General features: G+C 47.2%; 1 protein-coding gene across 3 annotated transcripts in view; it reads left to right on the top strand.

Moving 5' to 3' along the window:
- PDPR (pyruvate dehydrogenase phosphatase regulatory subunit) overlaps positions 1–18,891 on the top strand; it is a 1,147,433-nt gene that overhangs the window by 948,601 nt on the left and 179,941 nt on the right. For all 3 annotated transcript variants that reach the window (XM_069655114.1, XM_069655129.1, XM_069655120.1), the window contains one exon: positions 12,333–12,422. In XM_069655114.1, the coding sequence (XP_069511215.1) occupies positions 12,333–12,422 (90 nt within the window). The remainder of the gene's footprint in view (positions 1–12,332; positions 12,423–18,891) is intronic.

Raw genomic sequence — 18,891 nt, 5'->3', positions numbered from 1 at the left:
AAAATGTTTTTATTTCTCCAGGTTTAAAGACATGGGCTCTGATTCACAGAACGTCTTCCAATGGGGGTTTGCCATTATAAAAGGCTTCTGTGAATTAGGCCCTTAGTTTCTACTTTCTTAAACTTAATCTTGGAAAAAAGCTGTCAACGCGCATTAGAAAGCTTTGCCTTCAGTTAGGGACTTGCAACTCCCTGTTCCCCAGCAAATACCTTGCGGCCTGGCTTGGAATTCGCTAACTGATGCTTAACCAAAGGCATCTGAAATGTCCCGAGCCAATCAGAACTGCTGTGTGTGTGTGTCACGGAAGTTGTCCTCCCTTCTCGGCTCACCTCACATAATCCGAAATTCTCACTAGAGCATAGAAGGCGAATGTGTTGCACTGCTTGCTCACATTTTTCTTGGTTTCCAAGTGTTCACCAAATATTTACTTTTCTAAGCAGTATAAAGCATTGAACTGTACTCATTCCTGCTAACAACGCAGGTTTTATGGTTTAATTTTCTGGCGATGACCCTAACACAGATTTTTGCATAAATGATTGCATGCATTTACTGTAACTAGAAGCAATTGGGCAAGTCCTTCAGAAATTAAGAAGGAATAGTTTAAACCTTAATGTAATGAGGCCAATTGTCCCTCATTACAAGCATGCCGGTCCTGAAATAAGGGGCGACTAACAACTAACAGGTCAGGGCTGCCGGTTGTTCAGTGCCCCTACCGACAAACCTTTCAAAATGTCCAGTCAACTTCAACCCACCTTTTTATCTCACCGGCAGACATTGCTGATCACTATCCCAAGATACTTGAGGTGGAGTTTCTGGGATGGGCTACTGGGCTTAAAGCTGGATGATCAGCTGTACAGATTTTCTTTTTCTTTTTCAGAGTTCTTGTTTGGGTACCTAGGCAGACAGAAATACAGATTGTGAGGAATTGGGTAGAGACTGCCTGCTCTGCAGGACGGTATCCGTAGGAACAACCTCAGCACCAGTGGCATAGCGACCCTTGTAGCAGGTTTAAGAACGGTAATGCCCATCACAGTCCTATAGGCTTTGCTCACAGCACCAGCAGTGGGAACTTTCCAGAAGAAGGGGCATGATTTTAGGACGCACTGCAGTGTCTCCAAAACAGCGCAGACAAGTGGCTGTTGGTAACTGTTGTCCTTTCGCATAGTATCTATTTTGGCAAAATACCTTTTGATATTCCACTTTCTTAGCGGAGAATTCGGCACTCCTACATTGTTTTCAGTACGAAGCAGGACCCTTGCTACTATAGAGAGCCATACAGAGAAAGCTCCTGCAAAAGACAAAATAAGCACTTTATACTTCATTTGTGCTGTTATACAAAAAGAAGCAGGAAACACAAAATGTTTCTGCGCAAGAGTGTTAGCCAATTCTTCACGATAGGCTACTTGAAAATGCTATGGTAGCAGAAAATGTTTTTGCTGCAGAAAAACAGAGCGTGTGCTAAGTGTGGATCTTCTTACCCTGCACTCTCTGCATTCCCTTGGCACTTGTCCAACTGGCCTCCCCTTGGCACTTGCACAACCCATGGGCCCATTTCTGCCCTGACCGGCACTCTACCCCCCCTGCCCCCTTCCCTCTCCCTGCACGTCTTGTTACTACGATTGCACAATCCGAATGACACACGACCTAGTAGGACAATTTTCGTTTTCTTCATCCCTGTCCCCCCTCAGCCTTGTCTTGTTGCTCCTCGAAATACCTTGGTGTATAGGTGCATTATAAATACTCAATAACTAAAGAAAATGTTGAGCATCATCCAGGAGGTTGTTTGTTTAAACTAAGCCCTGGAGTTGGCCACATGTGAATATTCCCAGTAACTTCCCAATGAAAGGAGTGTTTTAGATTGGACGGTAGCTACCTGGGTCACTTGAGTTAGCTGTGGGCTTTTTGAGCAGGTGGTTGATGATGTAGGCAGACTTGAAGAGAATCTGTGCACTTGCAGTGTCGATGGAGTCCTTGAGACAGGGTAGGAATATAGGTGAAAGTTCTGAATGTTTCTTGATGATAAAACACTTTATTATTTTATAACATAAACACAACAATCAAGGACCAGCATGTTCAATCTTAAATTGATATCAGTACCAGCATCACCAATCATCACCAATAACTTTTCTCATGACCGTCTATACAAATGTTCAGATCTTCATCACCATTGTCCATGGGTGCTAGGACTCCCCCCTACCCCAAATTTTAAAGGCTTTGGTAGGACAACCTCTCGCATTGTGCACTCGCCGCTCGATCATGGCGCAGGTGTCCATGTCCATTACCCATTGTTCCAGTGTCGGGGGTTCTGGAGCTCCCCATTTTTGGGCAATGTTGCGCTTCATCAAACCCGCTGCGGTGCTCAGTAGCAGCTTTTCCCACTTATTAAGATCACTCTCTTCTGGTACGCCCAGGATTAACACTCTAGGATCTGGCTGTATGGTGCGGTGAGTATCCTGGTCAGTTCATTGCAGCAGGCGTTCCAAAAAGCACGAATCCGAGGACATGCCCAAAGGATATGAAAGAACGTTCCTTCTTCCTCACCACACCGCAGACAGTTCGGATTTGATGCTCTCTTCCAACCATGTAGCATTGTTCTAGGGTAGTACACTCTATGCAAGATTTTAAATTGCACCATTCGGATCCTGGAGGAGATAGCGACTTCCCGTGGGTGCATTAATACTTGGATCCAGTCCTCTGGGTCTGTCTCCCCAACGTCCCTTTCCCATTTAACTTTCAGGTTTGTCAATTCAGGAGTAGCAAAGGATGTGATGGCATTACATAGGATGGAAGTGCATTTTGTGGGAATGTACGCTGGTATCATATTACGTTCTATCGGTGTATAGTCCGGGACATTGGCATCTGCAGGTATGTGGGCTTTCAGGGCGTGGGTCAGTTGCATGTAGTGGTACCGTTCGGTGCACGGGAGATGAAATTTCAATTGCATCTCTTCAAAAGATGTTAATTTTCCTTCTGTCAGGATGTCCTCTACTCCCGGGATCCCCGCCCTCACCCAGCGCGTCCATGGCTCAAGTTTTCTCAGTTTCCATTAAATTACTATTGTGCCATAGGGGTTGAGCTGCAGATAATTTATTTCCCCAACCCACAAACGCATGTGCTTGTTTCCAAACAATAGTGATGTGGGTCGCAATTGTTGGCCGGGGGGGTGTCTGGGGGTTCTGGTATAGCATATGGAGCGGGTCCGTTTCATGCATGGCAGCCACCTCAGCCTTTATGTGGGTAAGTCCCCGATTCCCTGTGTAGCAAGTCGTTGACTATCGCAAGTTGCGAGGCCCAGTAATAGGTTTGGAGGAGGGGAACCTCTATCCCGCCCTCCCAGATCGATCTCTGGAGTGTAATCAGTGCTATGCATGATTGGCCTCCCCCCATATAAGTTCCCTAAGGAGGGTCTCGACCCGGTCGAAATCGAGTTTGGAATCTTAAGCGGGGCATTTTGCAGGACATAGAGGAATCGTGGAAGAGCCATCATCTTAAAGAGTGCAGCTCTACCCATGAGCGTCAGGGGGAGCAGTTTCCAATGGTGGACGTCCCTGAGTAGGCGGTCTATGATCGGTTGGAGGTTATGTGTTGCATATTTAGTAAGATCCGCTGTTATCCAAATTCCCAGGTATCGGAAGCCAAGTCACTCCATTCGATACGGGCAGTCCTGCGGGCTAGCCAGGCCTCCTCCCTTCACCGGAAAGAAAACGGATTTTCCCCAGTTGATTCTTAGCCCACTGAACTCACCGTAACGGATGAGCATCTGTGTCACTATGGGGCAGGTCCGGGCGGGTTCCCCTAAATATACCAGGAGGTTGTCCGCATATAGAGAGATCCGATCTTCGTGTCCCTCGGACCATTTGAATCCTGTCCAGGCTTCACTCTGGTGAAGCCAAAGGGCAAGTGGCTCAATCGCGAGGGCAAAAAGGAGGGGAGAAAAGGGGCATCCCCGCCGTGTACCCCTACCAAGAGGTAAGGGCCGGGAGATCCACCCATTCACCTTGACCTCTGCCTGAATGTTCGTGTAGAGTAGTTTAACCCATCCCAGGAAGCCATCCCCAAATCCCATGCGTCTCATGATTTCCCCAAGGCTATCCCACCTAACCAAATCGAAAGCCTTTTCAAAGACAATTGCCAGGAGGCCAAGTGGTGTGTCGATGATAGGAGCACGTTCTAGTGCCAGGTGAAGCCGACGCAGATTCATTCGAGTTGACTTGTGTGGCATAAAGCCACATTGGTCCGGGTGAATCAGAGTGTCGATCACCGGTTGCAGTTGGTTGGCTAAAAGCTTGGCAAGGACCTTGGCTTCACCGTTAATTAACGAGATCGGCCTATAGGAAGCGCATCTCTCCGGGGGTTTGTCGGATTTAGGAATAACTACAATGGTGGCTTTACACAGATCTGGTGGGAGGGCGCCCTGTTCCCGGGCGCATAGAAGCATTTTGTGAAGGGGGGGCCATGTTGTTCGTGGGCAATTTTTGCCAGGTTTCGAACGGGAACCCGTTAGGGCCCGGTGTTTTCCCGGTTTGTAATTGTGTTAGAGTTTCAACAATTTCGGCTTCTGAGAGGTCAGTCTTGTTCAGCACTCTGTTCCACAGATAGCGATGGGAGTGTTATGTCGTCAAGGAGGGTTGGGTCCAGTGAGAAGGTTGGAGCCTGATATAGTGCGGCATAGAATTGGACAAAGGTTTCCGCTATCTCGGCATCTGACTGGTCTCCAAGTTCTGGTGGGGAGGGGGGGTTATGCCATGCATCCGCAGTTCGACCAGCAGAGGCGAGTGGTCCAAGATCCCGCGGGGGAGTAAATCTGCAGATAGTACCCTGTAAAGGTCAGTATTCGGGAGGAAGAGGTAGTCGAGCCTGGAGAGGAAGCCATGGGCTCCTGAGTGGAATGAGTAACCATTAGTGCTCGGTTGGAGTTCCTGCCACACATCACAAAGGCCCAGGGCGGAAACAAAATTGGATAGCTTTGTAGGGGTGTTCGGGTTGCGCTGTCTGAGGTTGGTACGATCCATGACATTGCACATGACGTCGTTTAAGTCCCCGCCCAGAAACCACTTTTTCTCCCTAGAGCGTTCCCAAGATTAGAGTATAGCGACCCCGGGGATCCTGTTCTACGGTTTGCAAGGCGAATGGGATGCGTTTATGTATGAGAATGAGAGTACCCCTGGATCCGATTGTGTATCCCGCATGGAAAGCGGCCCTTTAGTTTGTTTTCTGGAAGAAGGTGCAATGTGATCCCGCTAAGTGTGTTTCGGTTAACAGGGCCACATCGGGGGAGTGTCTGTCGAGCAATTGCTTAACCAGGCGTCTCTTGATCGCAGAGCCCATCCCATTCACGTTCCAGGTGAGCACCTTGAGGGACTTGGGCCGTTCAGTCGATGGGGACTGGGGTTGAGTTGATGCCATCTGGCGTGCGTATTACGGAATTGGCCTGATATCTTGCGGGGTTAAGGTCCCCGTACCTAGTAGTGTGATGTAAGTTGTGCCAAGAGTGGTGATTGGATTGGTGTCTGAACATGCTGTGGTCCCAACTAACACGGAACCATAAAAACCTGTGAAATTTACCTGGGTGCAGTGGTCCTAAAACAACGGAGAACCTTCCCCAACTCACCCCATCCTCCCCCTCCCAATACTCCACCCCAACATGAAGTATCTGTCGCCCAAACATTGCTGACACTCAAAAAAGGTAGAGTGTCAACTTGAAAGTCCCATAATATACTAAACTAGAGATGCAGGGGGGGGTCCCCAAGCGCGAGAGTACCAGTTCAACGCATGCCGCAACGTGAGTGTATGGAACGCCTTATGTGGGTTATTGGGACGTTCTGCGGCATAATCAGTGAAATGTTTCGTACCTGCCGGTAGGTTCCGGGCCTCCTGTGGGAGCCAGGGCGGGGGTCAGTCCCCTTTGTTCCCGGGACGATCCGGTATTGGCGGCATGTTCGGGGCACAGCGCTGGTCCGCCGGCGGTCCCGGAATTCTGCCCCTACTACTTCGAGGTGCCGACCAGTCCCCCTCTATATGTTGCTCTGCCCAGCGCCATGCCTCCTTAGGGTCGGTGAAATGGACTGTTGTGCCTTTATGGTAAATTTTGAGCTGAGCGGGGAAAAGCAGGCCATATTTAACTCACAGTGTTTGAAGTTGTCTTTTCAGCTTTTCAAAGGATTGTCTTTCCCTCTGTACTTCCCTTGTGTAGTCAGGGAAGAAGGCTATCTTGGACCCATTGAAGGTGATCGTGTCTTTGGTTCGTGCCATTTGTAGGAGTGCATCTCGATCCCTATAGTTCAACAGCTTTGCTATCACAGTTCATGGGGGGGCGCCGGGCACCGGCCTACCTGTGGGCATGCAGTGTGCTCTTTCTATAGAGAAACATTTTGAAAAGGATTTCGGGTCGAACAGGTCTCCCAGCCACTGTTCCAGGAAGAGCTCCATGCACGGCCCTTCTGCTTTCTCGGGGATACCGAGTATACGGACGCTGTTCCACCTGGATCTCCCCTCTCCTTCCTCGACCCTAGCTTCCAGAGTCTTGAGCTTGGCTGAAACTCCCTGGAGTTGTTGTTGCACATTATGTATCCCATCCTCCGTATTGGGGATGCGCTGTTCTGCCTCTCCCATGTGCACGGATAGTTTTTGTAAGTCGTGTCGAAGGAGGGATACATCCAGACTTATCCCGTCTATTTTCTGTTCCATCGATGAGCGGGAGTCCGCTATGGCAGCCATGATGTCCCTTAGAGAGAGCGTGTGGCTGGAGTCTGTATCTCCATTGGGGAGCGGATGGGGTTCGGAGGACTGCGATGGGGGGACGGTGTATTGATCAATTCTGTTCTGCATGGTGGATTTCTTGGCCTTTTCTTTCCCCATGCCTTCCGTTCGGCCCATCAGGCGTGGTCCAACAGCGGGGTTCCTGATTTGGCGTGCGAGAGGAGTGCTATACACAGCCCAGTCTTCATTTGATGGCCCAGCGTCCCCCTTATGGGGTCTCACCAGTTCCAAGGAGGGAATTGTATTGTGGTTCTGTCCCCAGAACTCAACCCCGGATCGGTGGCGGATCCCACCTACGTCCTTCTATCGTCTACGATATTACTCGACTCACCCCTGACCACTTCCAGTGTCTGGGCGCTTCAGGCAAAGTCAGAGGAAATCACTGAAGGGCGGCGTGTGTTACTCAGATCTTCCCTATATTCCCTTAGCCCCAGATGGTGCTCCAATATCACCGAGGGGAGGGGTATGGTTATCTTCTATAGGGGGGCGAACCCGACCCAATGGTGGTTGCCCCGCTGTTTCCCAGATTTGTTGCTGCATGCTCCCGTCTGTTCGTCTTTGTCCTTGGTGCTTGGCTACAGTTTTACTGGCGCCGTGGCAAATGATGCCAATATGAAAAATGTCTACTGTTTAGTGGGTTCTTCCCAGGGTCTGATGCTGTTGTAGTTGCCGAGGTTAGACTCCAAAGGCCCAGACAGCCACCCCCACAATGTGACTCAAGGCATGGGCAATGATTACACACACAGGCTTTACAACACGTCTCTCAGGATTTCTTCAAGGGCGGTGTGCGTTTCATCCGCTGGGGCTATACGTCCCCGGGCTTATGGCTAGAGAGGAGCCCTGGCTGCCTGCGTATTACGCGCTGTTGCCGACCCCCGGGTTTTCCGGTAAGCTCCCTGGTACCCTCAGAGGCGGATCCGCCGCTTGACTCCCCGGGAGTGGACAGATTTAGGCTGGGGGGGGTCTCAGTGTGGGCCGCCGGGAGGGCACTCACCGGCGTGGCCGTCACGGCATCCGTGTTCTTCCTCTCCGCGATCGGGTAATCAGCTGGGGCGGGTAATCAGCTGGGGCAGCGCAGAGCACTGCAGGACCGGGCTCCTCCCGTCCGCCGCTTCCGTGGCGCCGCCCAGGCTCTGCTTCCTCCTCGGGGGCACAGGTCCCAGGGCACGACCGCTCAACCTCGCGGTCAGCAGCCGGGTTCTCGAGACGGGGGGGCACACGCACCGCCCCACCGCCGACGATCACGTCCCGCTGTGGTTGCTGCCCGGGGCCCAAGAAACATCCAGAGCACTCGCAAGACCGCGCTCCCTTCCCGGGAGCGGTCCGGGCACCTCAGCAGTACCACTCTGGTCTCCGGATTCAGTGTAAAGCAGGATTTTAGCTGCGGCCGCGGGATTCATCTTGCTGCTGGCCACGCCCCCCCGAATGTTTCTTGATGGGTTTTTATAATTTGGCAGAGCATGGATCCTATGCAGAGTTGGTTTGATTGCTGGAGTCAATGGTAGCGAATAGTTCCACTACAAAGAAAAAGCGGAATGAAGTTAGAGGAGTCGCAGAAGGTGTTGGATAGGTGTTGTTGGTGACATATGAGTGTGACGGTCCTTTATTGTCCTTTATTGTTGGACATGGAGGATTGCTTTATTGAAAAATGCAGCAATTTGATGGCTGAGTTATTGTTTTGGATTAGACTATGTTTCAGGCTGTTTTTCTTTAATTCTTGGATGATCTAGAACATTTCCTTGTGTTCCTTATGTTTTGATTATTCAATGCATCTGGAAAAGAGAACTTGTTTTGCTTTCATGATTTCTACCCTCTAAAAGCCTTGCTGATGATGATAGGTAAGTTTACTTGTTTGTAGTTGATTTTTCCTCAACATTAATTCCAGTTTACAATTTCCCTTTTTCAAACTGTTGAGCTTTTTTAGATTTGGTCTGAAGCATTTAGCCAGTTTCTTCTTTTGGGTGTTATTAAAAGATTTCCTTGGAGTGATGCGGTCTCAGGTGGAAGTAAGCCAGTTATGAATGTTGTGGCGTTTCGCATCTGGTGTGGAAGTTAGTCCATCTGTGTAGAGGGTACATGTGTTTACTTCTAGTCTTTCCAGTAGAGTGTGATTTGTACGTCTTTCCATTAGCTGGTCAAAGTTGACGCCCGTTTCAGTGGTTCTGCAAGAGGTGGTGTCTCTAAATATTGTTAAAGCTATGTTTAAGTGGCCCCCCCAGGGAAGGTGCGCTGTGGAGCAGCTCATGATTATATTTTTGTTGCAGAAAATGCCATCCAGAGTGTAAATGGGTATGCAAGTGGGGACCTGAACCATTTTTTCTGAGCTGCAATGCCTCTAGGTTTGCTCAGAGAGATTTTCTGGCAGGGTTGTCCTTTTTTCGCAAGCCAGATGTTGTAGTCTCTGAGTATAGTTAGAAGTTGGCTGTACACAAACAGGTTAGCAGCTCCATCAGAGACTGTGTCTGCGAAGTGTGCGCTGTATCAAAGGGGTCTGTATATTAAGAGAATGCATAATGTATTGGTGGGAGAGATGGGGCAGGGCAGTGGAGAAACTCATTATGGGATATTGTCTATCAAAGGCGTTGAGACTATGAAGGGGGTCTCTGTGAATCCATGCTACCCCCCGCCTTTACTAGTGGTACATTTTGCACATATAATCTTGTAGCCCGATGGAATACTCTCATGGATAACCAGCGATTGGCCATTGGAAAGCCACATTTCCATAATGAAGAATAGGTCTATTTCATCCTCTTGAGAGAAGGTCCAAAATGTCAGTGGAATGTTTGGAAATAGAGAATCTGTTGATTAGGAGGCATCTGGTTCCCATCAAACCAGGTTGTGTTTGGTTGGTTGAAAGAGTGTCATTTGGTTGTTCAAGGTTGCTTTAATTAGTTTCTCGCGTACCATGTGAATGCTTTTAGATTTTTAGAGGTTGAGCATGCTCTTTTTGGGGTCTGGCTAATGTACCAGGCCTCTCTGGGAGGTTGTATTGGATGATGTTGGGTGTCTAGTGAAGACCGTTATAGCAGTCGTTTCTTTTTGCTGTAGAGGTTTTATGATGCAATGGATGGTTGTCAGGGTAGGCACAGTTGAAGCTTTGGGATGGTAATGTGTCCCTTTTCTCCTTACAAAGTTTGGTCAGGGTACTTTGGATGGTGGTTGCTTACCTTTGAGTCTCTGGTGCTTTGATTCTCAGAGTCTGTGGTTAACGGATCTAAGGGATTGGCTAGGGCTGCTTCCAACTATTTCCTTCTCCTTTCTGATTCTGATGTCTTTGCTGTTTCTAGGCATCTTGTTGCTGGGTTGTAGTAAGACTGTAGGATGATTTGGTGAGGATAGAAGTTGATCAATGTGAAGGGGGTCAAGGGTAGTGTTGGATGGGGTGATACTTAGCCTCTAGCTTAATTAGGGCTGTGAGTTGTGATTTGCATGTTTACAAATTATCTAGGGTTGTAGATTGTGAAATAGAATTCTGTCAGCTTGTGCAAACATTTACCTGGAATGAGACATTGTGGTTACTTCTTGCAATTATTGCATCTTTAGTGTGGGCTCACTGGTGGTGTACTTACTCCAAAGTACTAGAGGATGTTTGCTTGCAGTCTAAATGGATGGGATGATGATTGCAAATGTGATTATTTAGGCTGCTGTGCATGGGGTTGTACGATTATAGAACTGTCTGTACATTTTGTAATATTGGAGCGATGTGAGTGGGTTGTAGGTCATATGGTGTGATAAGACTGTGATGCAGCGTGGTGTGTTGGTTATCCGATGCATTAATATAGCTATACAAATGGTTGGGTGCATATAGTATGACTATATTTGATAAGCGCTTTGCTATGTATTAATTGTGATAGTCTCAATAACGACATCATCTACCAGTGGGAGTAATGTGAAAATAGCATAAAGAATCAAACCAGCTTTGCTCCTGGTAATCACTGGATTTAAGCAGGCTTTTTTATCCACTGGGTATGTAGAGAGCACATTGAGATTTTGCAGACAAGTATATGTTATGCAGGTAGCAAGTGTGGCAATCTAGCTATGTGCTCGGTATGCTATCTAGCATTGAAATTAATATGCAGGCAGATACAGTGAGTCAGTCTACCTATGTGCTAGGTAAGCAGGCAAACACAATGAATCAGTATGGCTAATGCTAGGAACGCAGGCATGCATAATTGATCATTCTAGCTATCCGATAATCCAGCCATGCAATAATTGGGCAGGCAACTACTGGGAGTCAAACTAGCTATATGCTAGGTATGAAGGCAAGAACAATGGGCTTTGCAATTGTTACGCAGGCAATACCGCGAGCCATTATTGCTATGTACTAGGTGTGCAGGCAAACAACAATGAATTAATATAGCTATGTATGCTGGCAGATATAGTGAGCTGTGCAGCTATTGTGCAGGCAAGCACGAGTCAATCTAGTAATGTAGTTGTCATAAGGTAACGCATGAGGCACTCTAGCTATGTGAGCAGGCAAACAAAATCAGTCTATATGCTAGGTATGCAGGCATACATGAAGAATACATTAGCTGTATGGTAGGTATGCGGGCAAACACAATGAATTAGGATAGCTTTGTGCTGGGTATGCAGGCAGATAAAGTGATTTTTGCAATTGTTATGCAGGCAAACAGATTCAATCTAGCAATGCAGGCAGCACAATGAGGTAAGCATACAGTCACAATGAATAAATCTAGCTTAGTTCTAGGTATGCAGACAAATACAATAAGTTATGAAATTGTCATACAGGCAAACTCAATGAATCGATTTAGCTATGTGCTAGGTATGCAGGCAAACATAATGAATCAATCTAACTATGTGCAAGGGTTACTAGAGGGGCTGACATCTGACCTGGGTGTGCAGTGGTATTCAGGTGTGCAAGTGTAGTTTTAGTTCAGAAAGGGAGATGAAGTATTGACTTATCTTACCTGGGTGGGGGAATAGCCTGGCTTCCGGGTAATGTGACCCTCACAATTCAGCCAAACAGGTTTAGGCTGGGGGAGTCAACTTTGTGTTATTTACCTAAAAGATGAACAAACTGCATATGCAGACCTTACCCAAGGTCTATGTACTTTCCCAAGGTCCATGTGCTTTGGAGTCAACAATGTGTGTCATGTGCCTTAACGATTCTATGGGTTCTGTCAAAACCTGAGCATGCAGAGATTCCCTGACTCCCTTACCAGGAACATTCAATATCATATTATAATACTGACCTGTGTTCCCATCAGGGGTCAAAGTGGGACATTGGCCATTTCCCTCCTATGTGCCCATCTGGCATAGCTGCATGACGGGCCTTTTTGAATCTGTAGATACGATATAGCAAATCACATACATTTAGTGAAATACATTTTGTTTAAGGAACTTTATAGTGCATGTATGTGACCAAGTTATGATTATCAGTAGATGTATGATTATGGTGCTTTTTAAATTATAAATGGTGATTTGCATTTATATAATTCCTTTAATAAGGTTGTTTTTTTAACTGAATTTGAAGCTTCTTTATAAATGTATAATTCCACTTTCTTAAAGTTCAGGACTGGCTGTGACTTGGTTGTTTTTTCTGTTCTTCGCAGGAGATGAGCGTTGGTTATGCCAATGGCATCAGAGTTATGAGCATGACGCACACTGGGGAGCCTGGCTTCATGCTCTACATCCCCATCGAGGTAAGTGGCAGCCTTGCTTCTCTTTTAAAACAGATTAGCTTGCAATTTGAATCTGGTGTGCTGTTGATAACTGTCCTCTTTTACGGTCATTGGCCTTGTATGGATACCCGAAACCCCAATATCCCAAGATGTCTAATTTATAATTCATGCCCATTCTAACATGCTTAACTTCAAGTTCAGCAACTGCGGCCTTCTTATCTATGCCATTGAAAGTTCAGACCTAGATAATTATTTTGCAGTACTCAACTGCCAAATTTAGTTGTGAACTAAACTTATACTTTCAGCTGTGATCATTGCATCTAGAAATCACATACTGTGATCTAGCATGAAGTACTGTCAAAGGAAAGCTGTTTAACAGTTCCCTTTTCTGGGTATGGTGACAAAGCACAACAGGAAAGTATAGTCTTGCATACGGGAAGTCCTTTCTGCTGAGACGTGATCAAGGATAGCATAATTCAGGTGGAGGTGGTGTCTCGTAGCATAATTTCCGACCGTGGATCCTAAAGACCTGGCTTCCCATACTGATTTCAGCATTTGACTAAACATAGTGTGCTTCTGTGAAAACTGCTTTATTTCCCTGTGCCTCGTGTTGTAAACAGTTTATGCACATTTATTTAAAAACATTGCAAAAACGGCCTTGCCTCTAGTACTGTCCCAATTACATGCTGACCCACCACCCCAGACTGCTCAACATCCTCGTTTGTTAGCCACTCTCAGCTAGAACAACATACAGTACCATAATTTTCCATGTACAATACATCACTTTGGCATGTTCACTGCAGTATATTTGTAATGGTTGCCTTCCTCCAATCTATAGGCGCAGACTTGATCTAGAAACTGCCACCAGAGGCTGTTGGAGAGGCAATATCCTGGCTCTGTCTCTGCATCATGGGTGCTGTTGGCACGGAAAGTGCTGTACGGAGTAAATGGAGACAAGTGCACCCCTTCCCCAGCTGCTTTTTTCTGTGTAGCAAAGGCATAATCCTAAACTCACTCACTCATTCCGTCTCTCTGCACAGTTCTATTTTTTTGTCAACATGTCACTGAAAAGTTCTCAGAGTTAAAATCTTGGAGAGATTGAAAGCGACAAACGTTTCTGAGACCACAGTAGTGCTGCCTTGGGACTTTGGGTGGCTCATGACACATATACATGTGTGTCTGGCCGATCCAGGCATTTTGAGAATATACAGGAGTGTATGTTTATGAACTACACTGCACAAACTGGGAGGAGTGACTGACCGAACCTCTGGATTACCCTAGGAACCTAGTAACCATGAGCATTTGAATCCATGCCAGACCATGCAATAGTTACAGGTAGGTAACGTAAACCTTCCCTGAGGCTGTCTGCACTGGGCTAAGCGCTGCAGTGTTTCCAACGTGTGAGTTGCCCATTGGAGACCGGCTGGGAAAGCATTTGATATTGTTTAATTCACTGTTAAACTGGTGGGCATGTGGAGGCTGATACTTTGTTTGGCCAGCATAAGATTATTTTTTCAGGGAAAATTGCAATTTAAATGCTGCTCATGCGTCAGTTTCTCTGTGTACGGAAGTTGTAGACTTGTAATATTGTCTCTGCAGACGGTGGTGATCATCATGGATCCCACAGACCACAAAAGAAATTCCCCTTAATGTGCTGGCTGAGCTGGCTACAGTAGTGCTGCCTCACTACCTTCTTTGATCATATAGAAAGGATCCCCTTTAAGGAAAAGTCTTCATTTTAGTTTTGGATATTTGGGTTTGGCTAGCATTAAGCACTCTCAATTAGGGAGGGGAACTTTTCCTACAGTCCGCACTGCTATAAGATTCCAGATCAGGGCTTAAGTTTCCACGGCTGGTTTGCCTGGATTGGCCAATGAAGTTCGGCAGAACGGTATTCTTGTGAATTTCCTGTCGAGTGGCTGGGAGCACGCTGAGGTGACTAGGGGATCAGACACAACATCCACTGGTGGAACCTGTCCCTCTTGGGCAATCTTCCCAATGGACGCCAAATTCAGGCATGGGACCTCATCATGGTGGTATGCCCCTTTATTGGTGGAATTAAGCATAAGGAGTTTAAATGCAAGATATTATATGGTGCACATTTGTAAAATCTGTTGGAGGCAGTCATACCTATCAATTGAATTGCTGCTCTGAGCCTGATATCAGAAGATTCCCTTCCATTCCTTATCCCATCATCCCATCATCCTAGTCTCTTCCGCATCTAAAAGAACTGAAAGCAAAAATAACAATACAGCAGTTTCGAATTAAATGTTGGCTGTACAAAACACGGCAGGATCGTTCCAAGGTCAGAGGGTGAGAAGTCCCATGAAAGAATCCTCATCTCTAAAAACTAGATGTCATACCCCCATGTCACTGGCGCCCCTGATTCATATATATTGCAAAATGATTTCTGCAGAACACATCAAGATAATGTAATCCTGGAGGCCAAAAGGCACCTAAAAAAAAAAGCGCCCCATCCCCCAAAATGTATACCAAATAAGAAGCCCTGTGAGAGGCCAGCCAGCCATCCATCCTGCCCCAGAGTTTAACATTTTGCAGTTAGTCCGAAAGGCAGTGAGGCACTATCTATCATAGACTTTGCCGCATCAGGCCTAGAGTATCTCATGGATTAGTTCAGTTCACCTGCTACTACTGCTCACTGTCGAGCCAATCCTCAAATCCAAATTCCACACCATCCAGGGCAGCCACTGCTTCTCTGTGCCACTTTTGTGGGGGAATGTGTGCACAGTGTAGAGCCAGAGTCCCAGGTGGAAATTCTCTGCTGGAGCGTGGAAAAGAGATTGTCGGGAGGGGGGACTACACAGAAGACGTGGTGGGCCAGAAGACAGCAAAACTCAGCTAATCCAAGACGAAAGCCCCTCATACACTGTGCGGAGAGTCTGAGCAAGAAAAATAACCAATAGTATAGGCGAGGCCCAGAGAAGGCCACCACAACAAAAAGCAACAAAAAGGCAGGTGGAGATCAATGCCGCCGACACAAGCATAACTGACCCGCTCTAGCGTAAGCGCTGCTAAGGAAGAAGGAAAGTGGACGGTTGATCACTACGAGAGGGGGGGGTCTAGACCATGAACCCTTTTGCAGCTAAGGGGCCCGAAAGCAGATCAAATCAGTACCGTGGGGTTGTAAGTGACATAAAGCAAGATAAGAATATAGAAGACCAAGAGAATCAGATTTCCAAGTCCCAACAGGAGAAAGGGACACAATCTCTGTCAGAAAGCTATCAGAAGGAGATACAAGGGCCTACGAGCCCATGTGTATTCAACATCCTAGTCGAGGCATCCCAAAGGCCACGGGAACTGATAACATTGAGAATATTGACTTGCCATGAGCAACGTCCATGCTGACCGCAATGGGAAAATTAGAGGGAGCAAGGTGGGCTTTAAGATAAGATATTAGTGGAGGACGACAATTCGAATAACCCTCTGGATACAAACAATGAAGGCTTGGGTAACTCGGGTAAACAAGAACTTAGTAAATTTTTGTCTATACGAGCAACTGAGAGAGATCTGGATTTGCTTTATAAGAACTGTTGCCATGACCTAGGCCAAGGTGTGTCCTTGGAGGAACCTGTATTATGAAGACTTTCTTAAGGAGAGGTGGTCAGCCAAGAGCAGAGGTGCCCAGGGAGGGTTCCATGTGAAAATATCGCCGCAAAAATATCGCCGTACAAATATTTTGCCATATTTTTGCGGCGATATTACCCCATGGAACCTGCAGGGGACACCCCCGCAATCCCCATATATTTTGAAAGGGAGCGGGGGATACCCCCGCAACCCCCCCATCCATTTACCCCATAAATTATCCACAACAAAAATATCACCTATGGCCGTTCCCGACGACCATATGTACGGCGATATTTTTGGTGGCGATAATATTACCTGATACGCCAGAGATGGGGTTTGACATCTCTGCTGTCTTCACAACTGCCCCCAGTGCCAAGCCACTGGGTGCTGCACTTCGTCCATTTGACTCTGGTGAGAGGGAGTTTGTCCCTGTTCATCTAGGAGTGGCATCTTGCTACCTCAGACATGTATGTCTTGCATGTCATGTCTCAGGGTGTCTGCCTCCCTTTTCTTCAATGCTTGCCTGACCCGCCTACACTGCTTCCGGGTCCTCCCCTATTGGAGGTCGTCTGTCAACTTCTGAGAAAGGGTGCCATTAAGTTAGTAGCCTGTTCAAAGGGCTGGTAATCCCTTTACTTTCTGGTTCTGTAGAAAGACTGGGGCTGCATCCCATCATGGATCTGAGTGCTTGAACTGCCTGTGTAAGGACAAGTTGAATATGGTCACCTTTGCACTGTTCCTCCAGGCCCTTAAACTGCATGACTGGTTGCTGTCTCTGCTTGGTGTCTCTGGAGACCTGCATGACACCACCTTCCTGTGCCTAATATGAATCTGCACATGGAAATACTTAAGGTTTGTGAGTCCCACTGTTCGGCTTTCCTCTGCACCTAGGATCTTCACCAAACTGCTGACGGCTCAACTCTGGAGTAGGAAGATTCACATTGTCCCCTACCTGAATTAATGGCTTATTCGAGCCTGCACCCCAGACCCGGCATCAGCATACGTGTATTGCACTGTATGCGATTCTCTCTGAACTTCCTGAAGTACAACATTTCACTGTCCCAGTCCCTCTGTTCATCTGAGTGGTCCTACAGGGCTTTCCCTCCCAAGGAGCAGGTAGCAAACGTCCTTGTTGCCCTTGTAACGTGCCCCTCTAGATGGATTGCTAGTACACCTAGACTGTTCAGGTCCCTCAGCAGACCTGGGGTCATGGAGCACAGCAACTCCATGTATGCAGGGCCCATAGTTACACCTGGTGTCTGGGCACCGGGTGGTGCCACACTGCACTTCCTGGTGGCTAACAAACTTTCTGAAGACAGCTGGCACTTGAGAGAGAATGTGTAACATGAGCAATCTATGTGAGGAAGGACTAATCCATTAGAAACAACATTACAGAGCTGTAAGTAATTTGTTGATCAATTTTGCAGCTTTCCTGGTGCTGTCCTGCTGGGCACCATCTGCTATAAACTGCATCTCCCAAGATAAATTGTGCTGGGGTACTTTAAGATCCAGACTCAGAACCGCCAACCTTTCCGATGCTCCATAAGGTGCAGCCATTGCATAAACATTATTTTCGATGAGAACATATTCGACTTGCAACCCTTTATACCAGTATAGGCAATAAGTGCCACAGACCTATGTTAATCTCTGTGTTTGAGAGAGGTTGTTTCCCTTAACAATTCTAAGAAGACACATTTAAGATGCTTCCAGCTGCTCATTATTTTCAAAACATGCAATGATATGGATACTTAATTGAAATGTATATGGCATACAGTTATGTTATGTTATTTTGCACTTATATAGCGCCTTATACACCATTGGTATGGTCTGAAGGCGCTGGTAGGTTGAATGCCCTTGGGAACCGAAGTTCTGGTCAGTAGAGAGAGTAGGGAGATTCAACGGCGCGTGTGCGCACCGGTTATGTGTGCAGCTGGTGTGGTATTCGTGTAATAACTCTTTCTTAGCGGTAGGTGTGGTGGTTGAGATCAGGGGTATGTGTTTGTTCTGGCACGATTTATCCAGACTGACTGTGGCTGTGTTAGTGCCTGAGGAGAACGCCTGGCTGGGCGATGTGTAACCAGCAGTGTTTACTTAGAATGATGGGGAGTGAGCGGGAGATGTTGGTATGAGAACAGTTATCCCGAATGGTGTCATAGTATCTCTGTGTTCTAGTTGAGTGGTGGTGTAAAGAAGAGAGTAAGCGTGGGGTGTGATATGATGGGTTACATGCTCTTTCAAACGTTCCCTGCATTCCAGACCATACTATTTACGTTGCGCAGTTCTATTCGCTCCAGTCCAATCTATGGACTTTTATTTATTCCATGCGTCCCCGTCTGCTACACACTCAGGTCTGCTCGACGCACTCATGCACTCCACGTCTGCCCCTGTATTTCGCATTCACCCACCTTACGCAGTCACCAGTCCCCCGCACTCATCCGCTCCCCGCACCCCGCACTCGTGCTTTCTACGCATTCAACTCATCCGCTCCCCGCACTCATCCGCTCCCCGCACTCATCCGCTCCCCGCACTCATCCTCTCCCCGCACTCATCCTCTCCCTGCACTCATCCGCTCCCCGCACTCAACATTAATATGCAGTCATCAGGCCCTTAGAGTCATTCTCTAATACGCAGTAATCCTGTTCTATAAATTCATTTGCTCTCTACACTCATCCGCTCCATACACTTGTCCGCTCTATAGACTCATCCGCACTTCCATACTCATCCGTTCTACACATTCATCTGCTCTACACACTCATCCGCTCTACACACCCATCCACTTTACATGCTCATACGTTCTGTGCATTCATCAGTTCTACACGCTCCTGCGCTCTATTCGCTTCTCTGTATTTATGCACTCATCCGCCATGCACGCTCGTCTGCTCTAAACTCAACCACTCTACACACT

The sequence above is a fragment of the Ambystoma mexicanum genome, chromosome 1p (assembly GCF_040938575.1).
Source record: "Ambystoma mexicanum isolate Mex_15411 chromosome 1p, UKY_AmexF1_1, whole genome shotgun sequence".
In the NCBI taxonomy this organism is placed as follows: domain Eukaryota; kingdom Metazoa; phylum Chordata; class Amphibia; order Caudata; family Ambystomatidae; genus Ambystoma; species Ambystoma mexicanum.
Note: the sequence above shows the minus strand (reverse complement) of the source record. Positions and strands in the feature narration are given on the sequence as shown.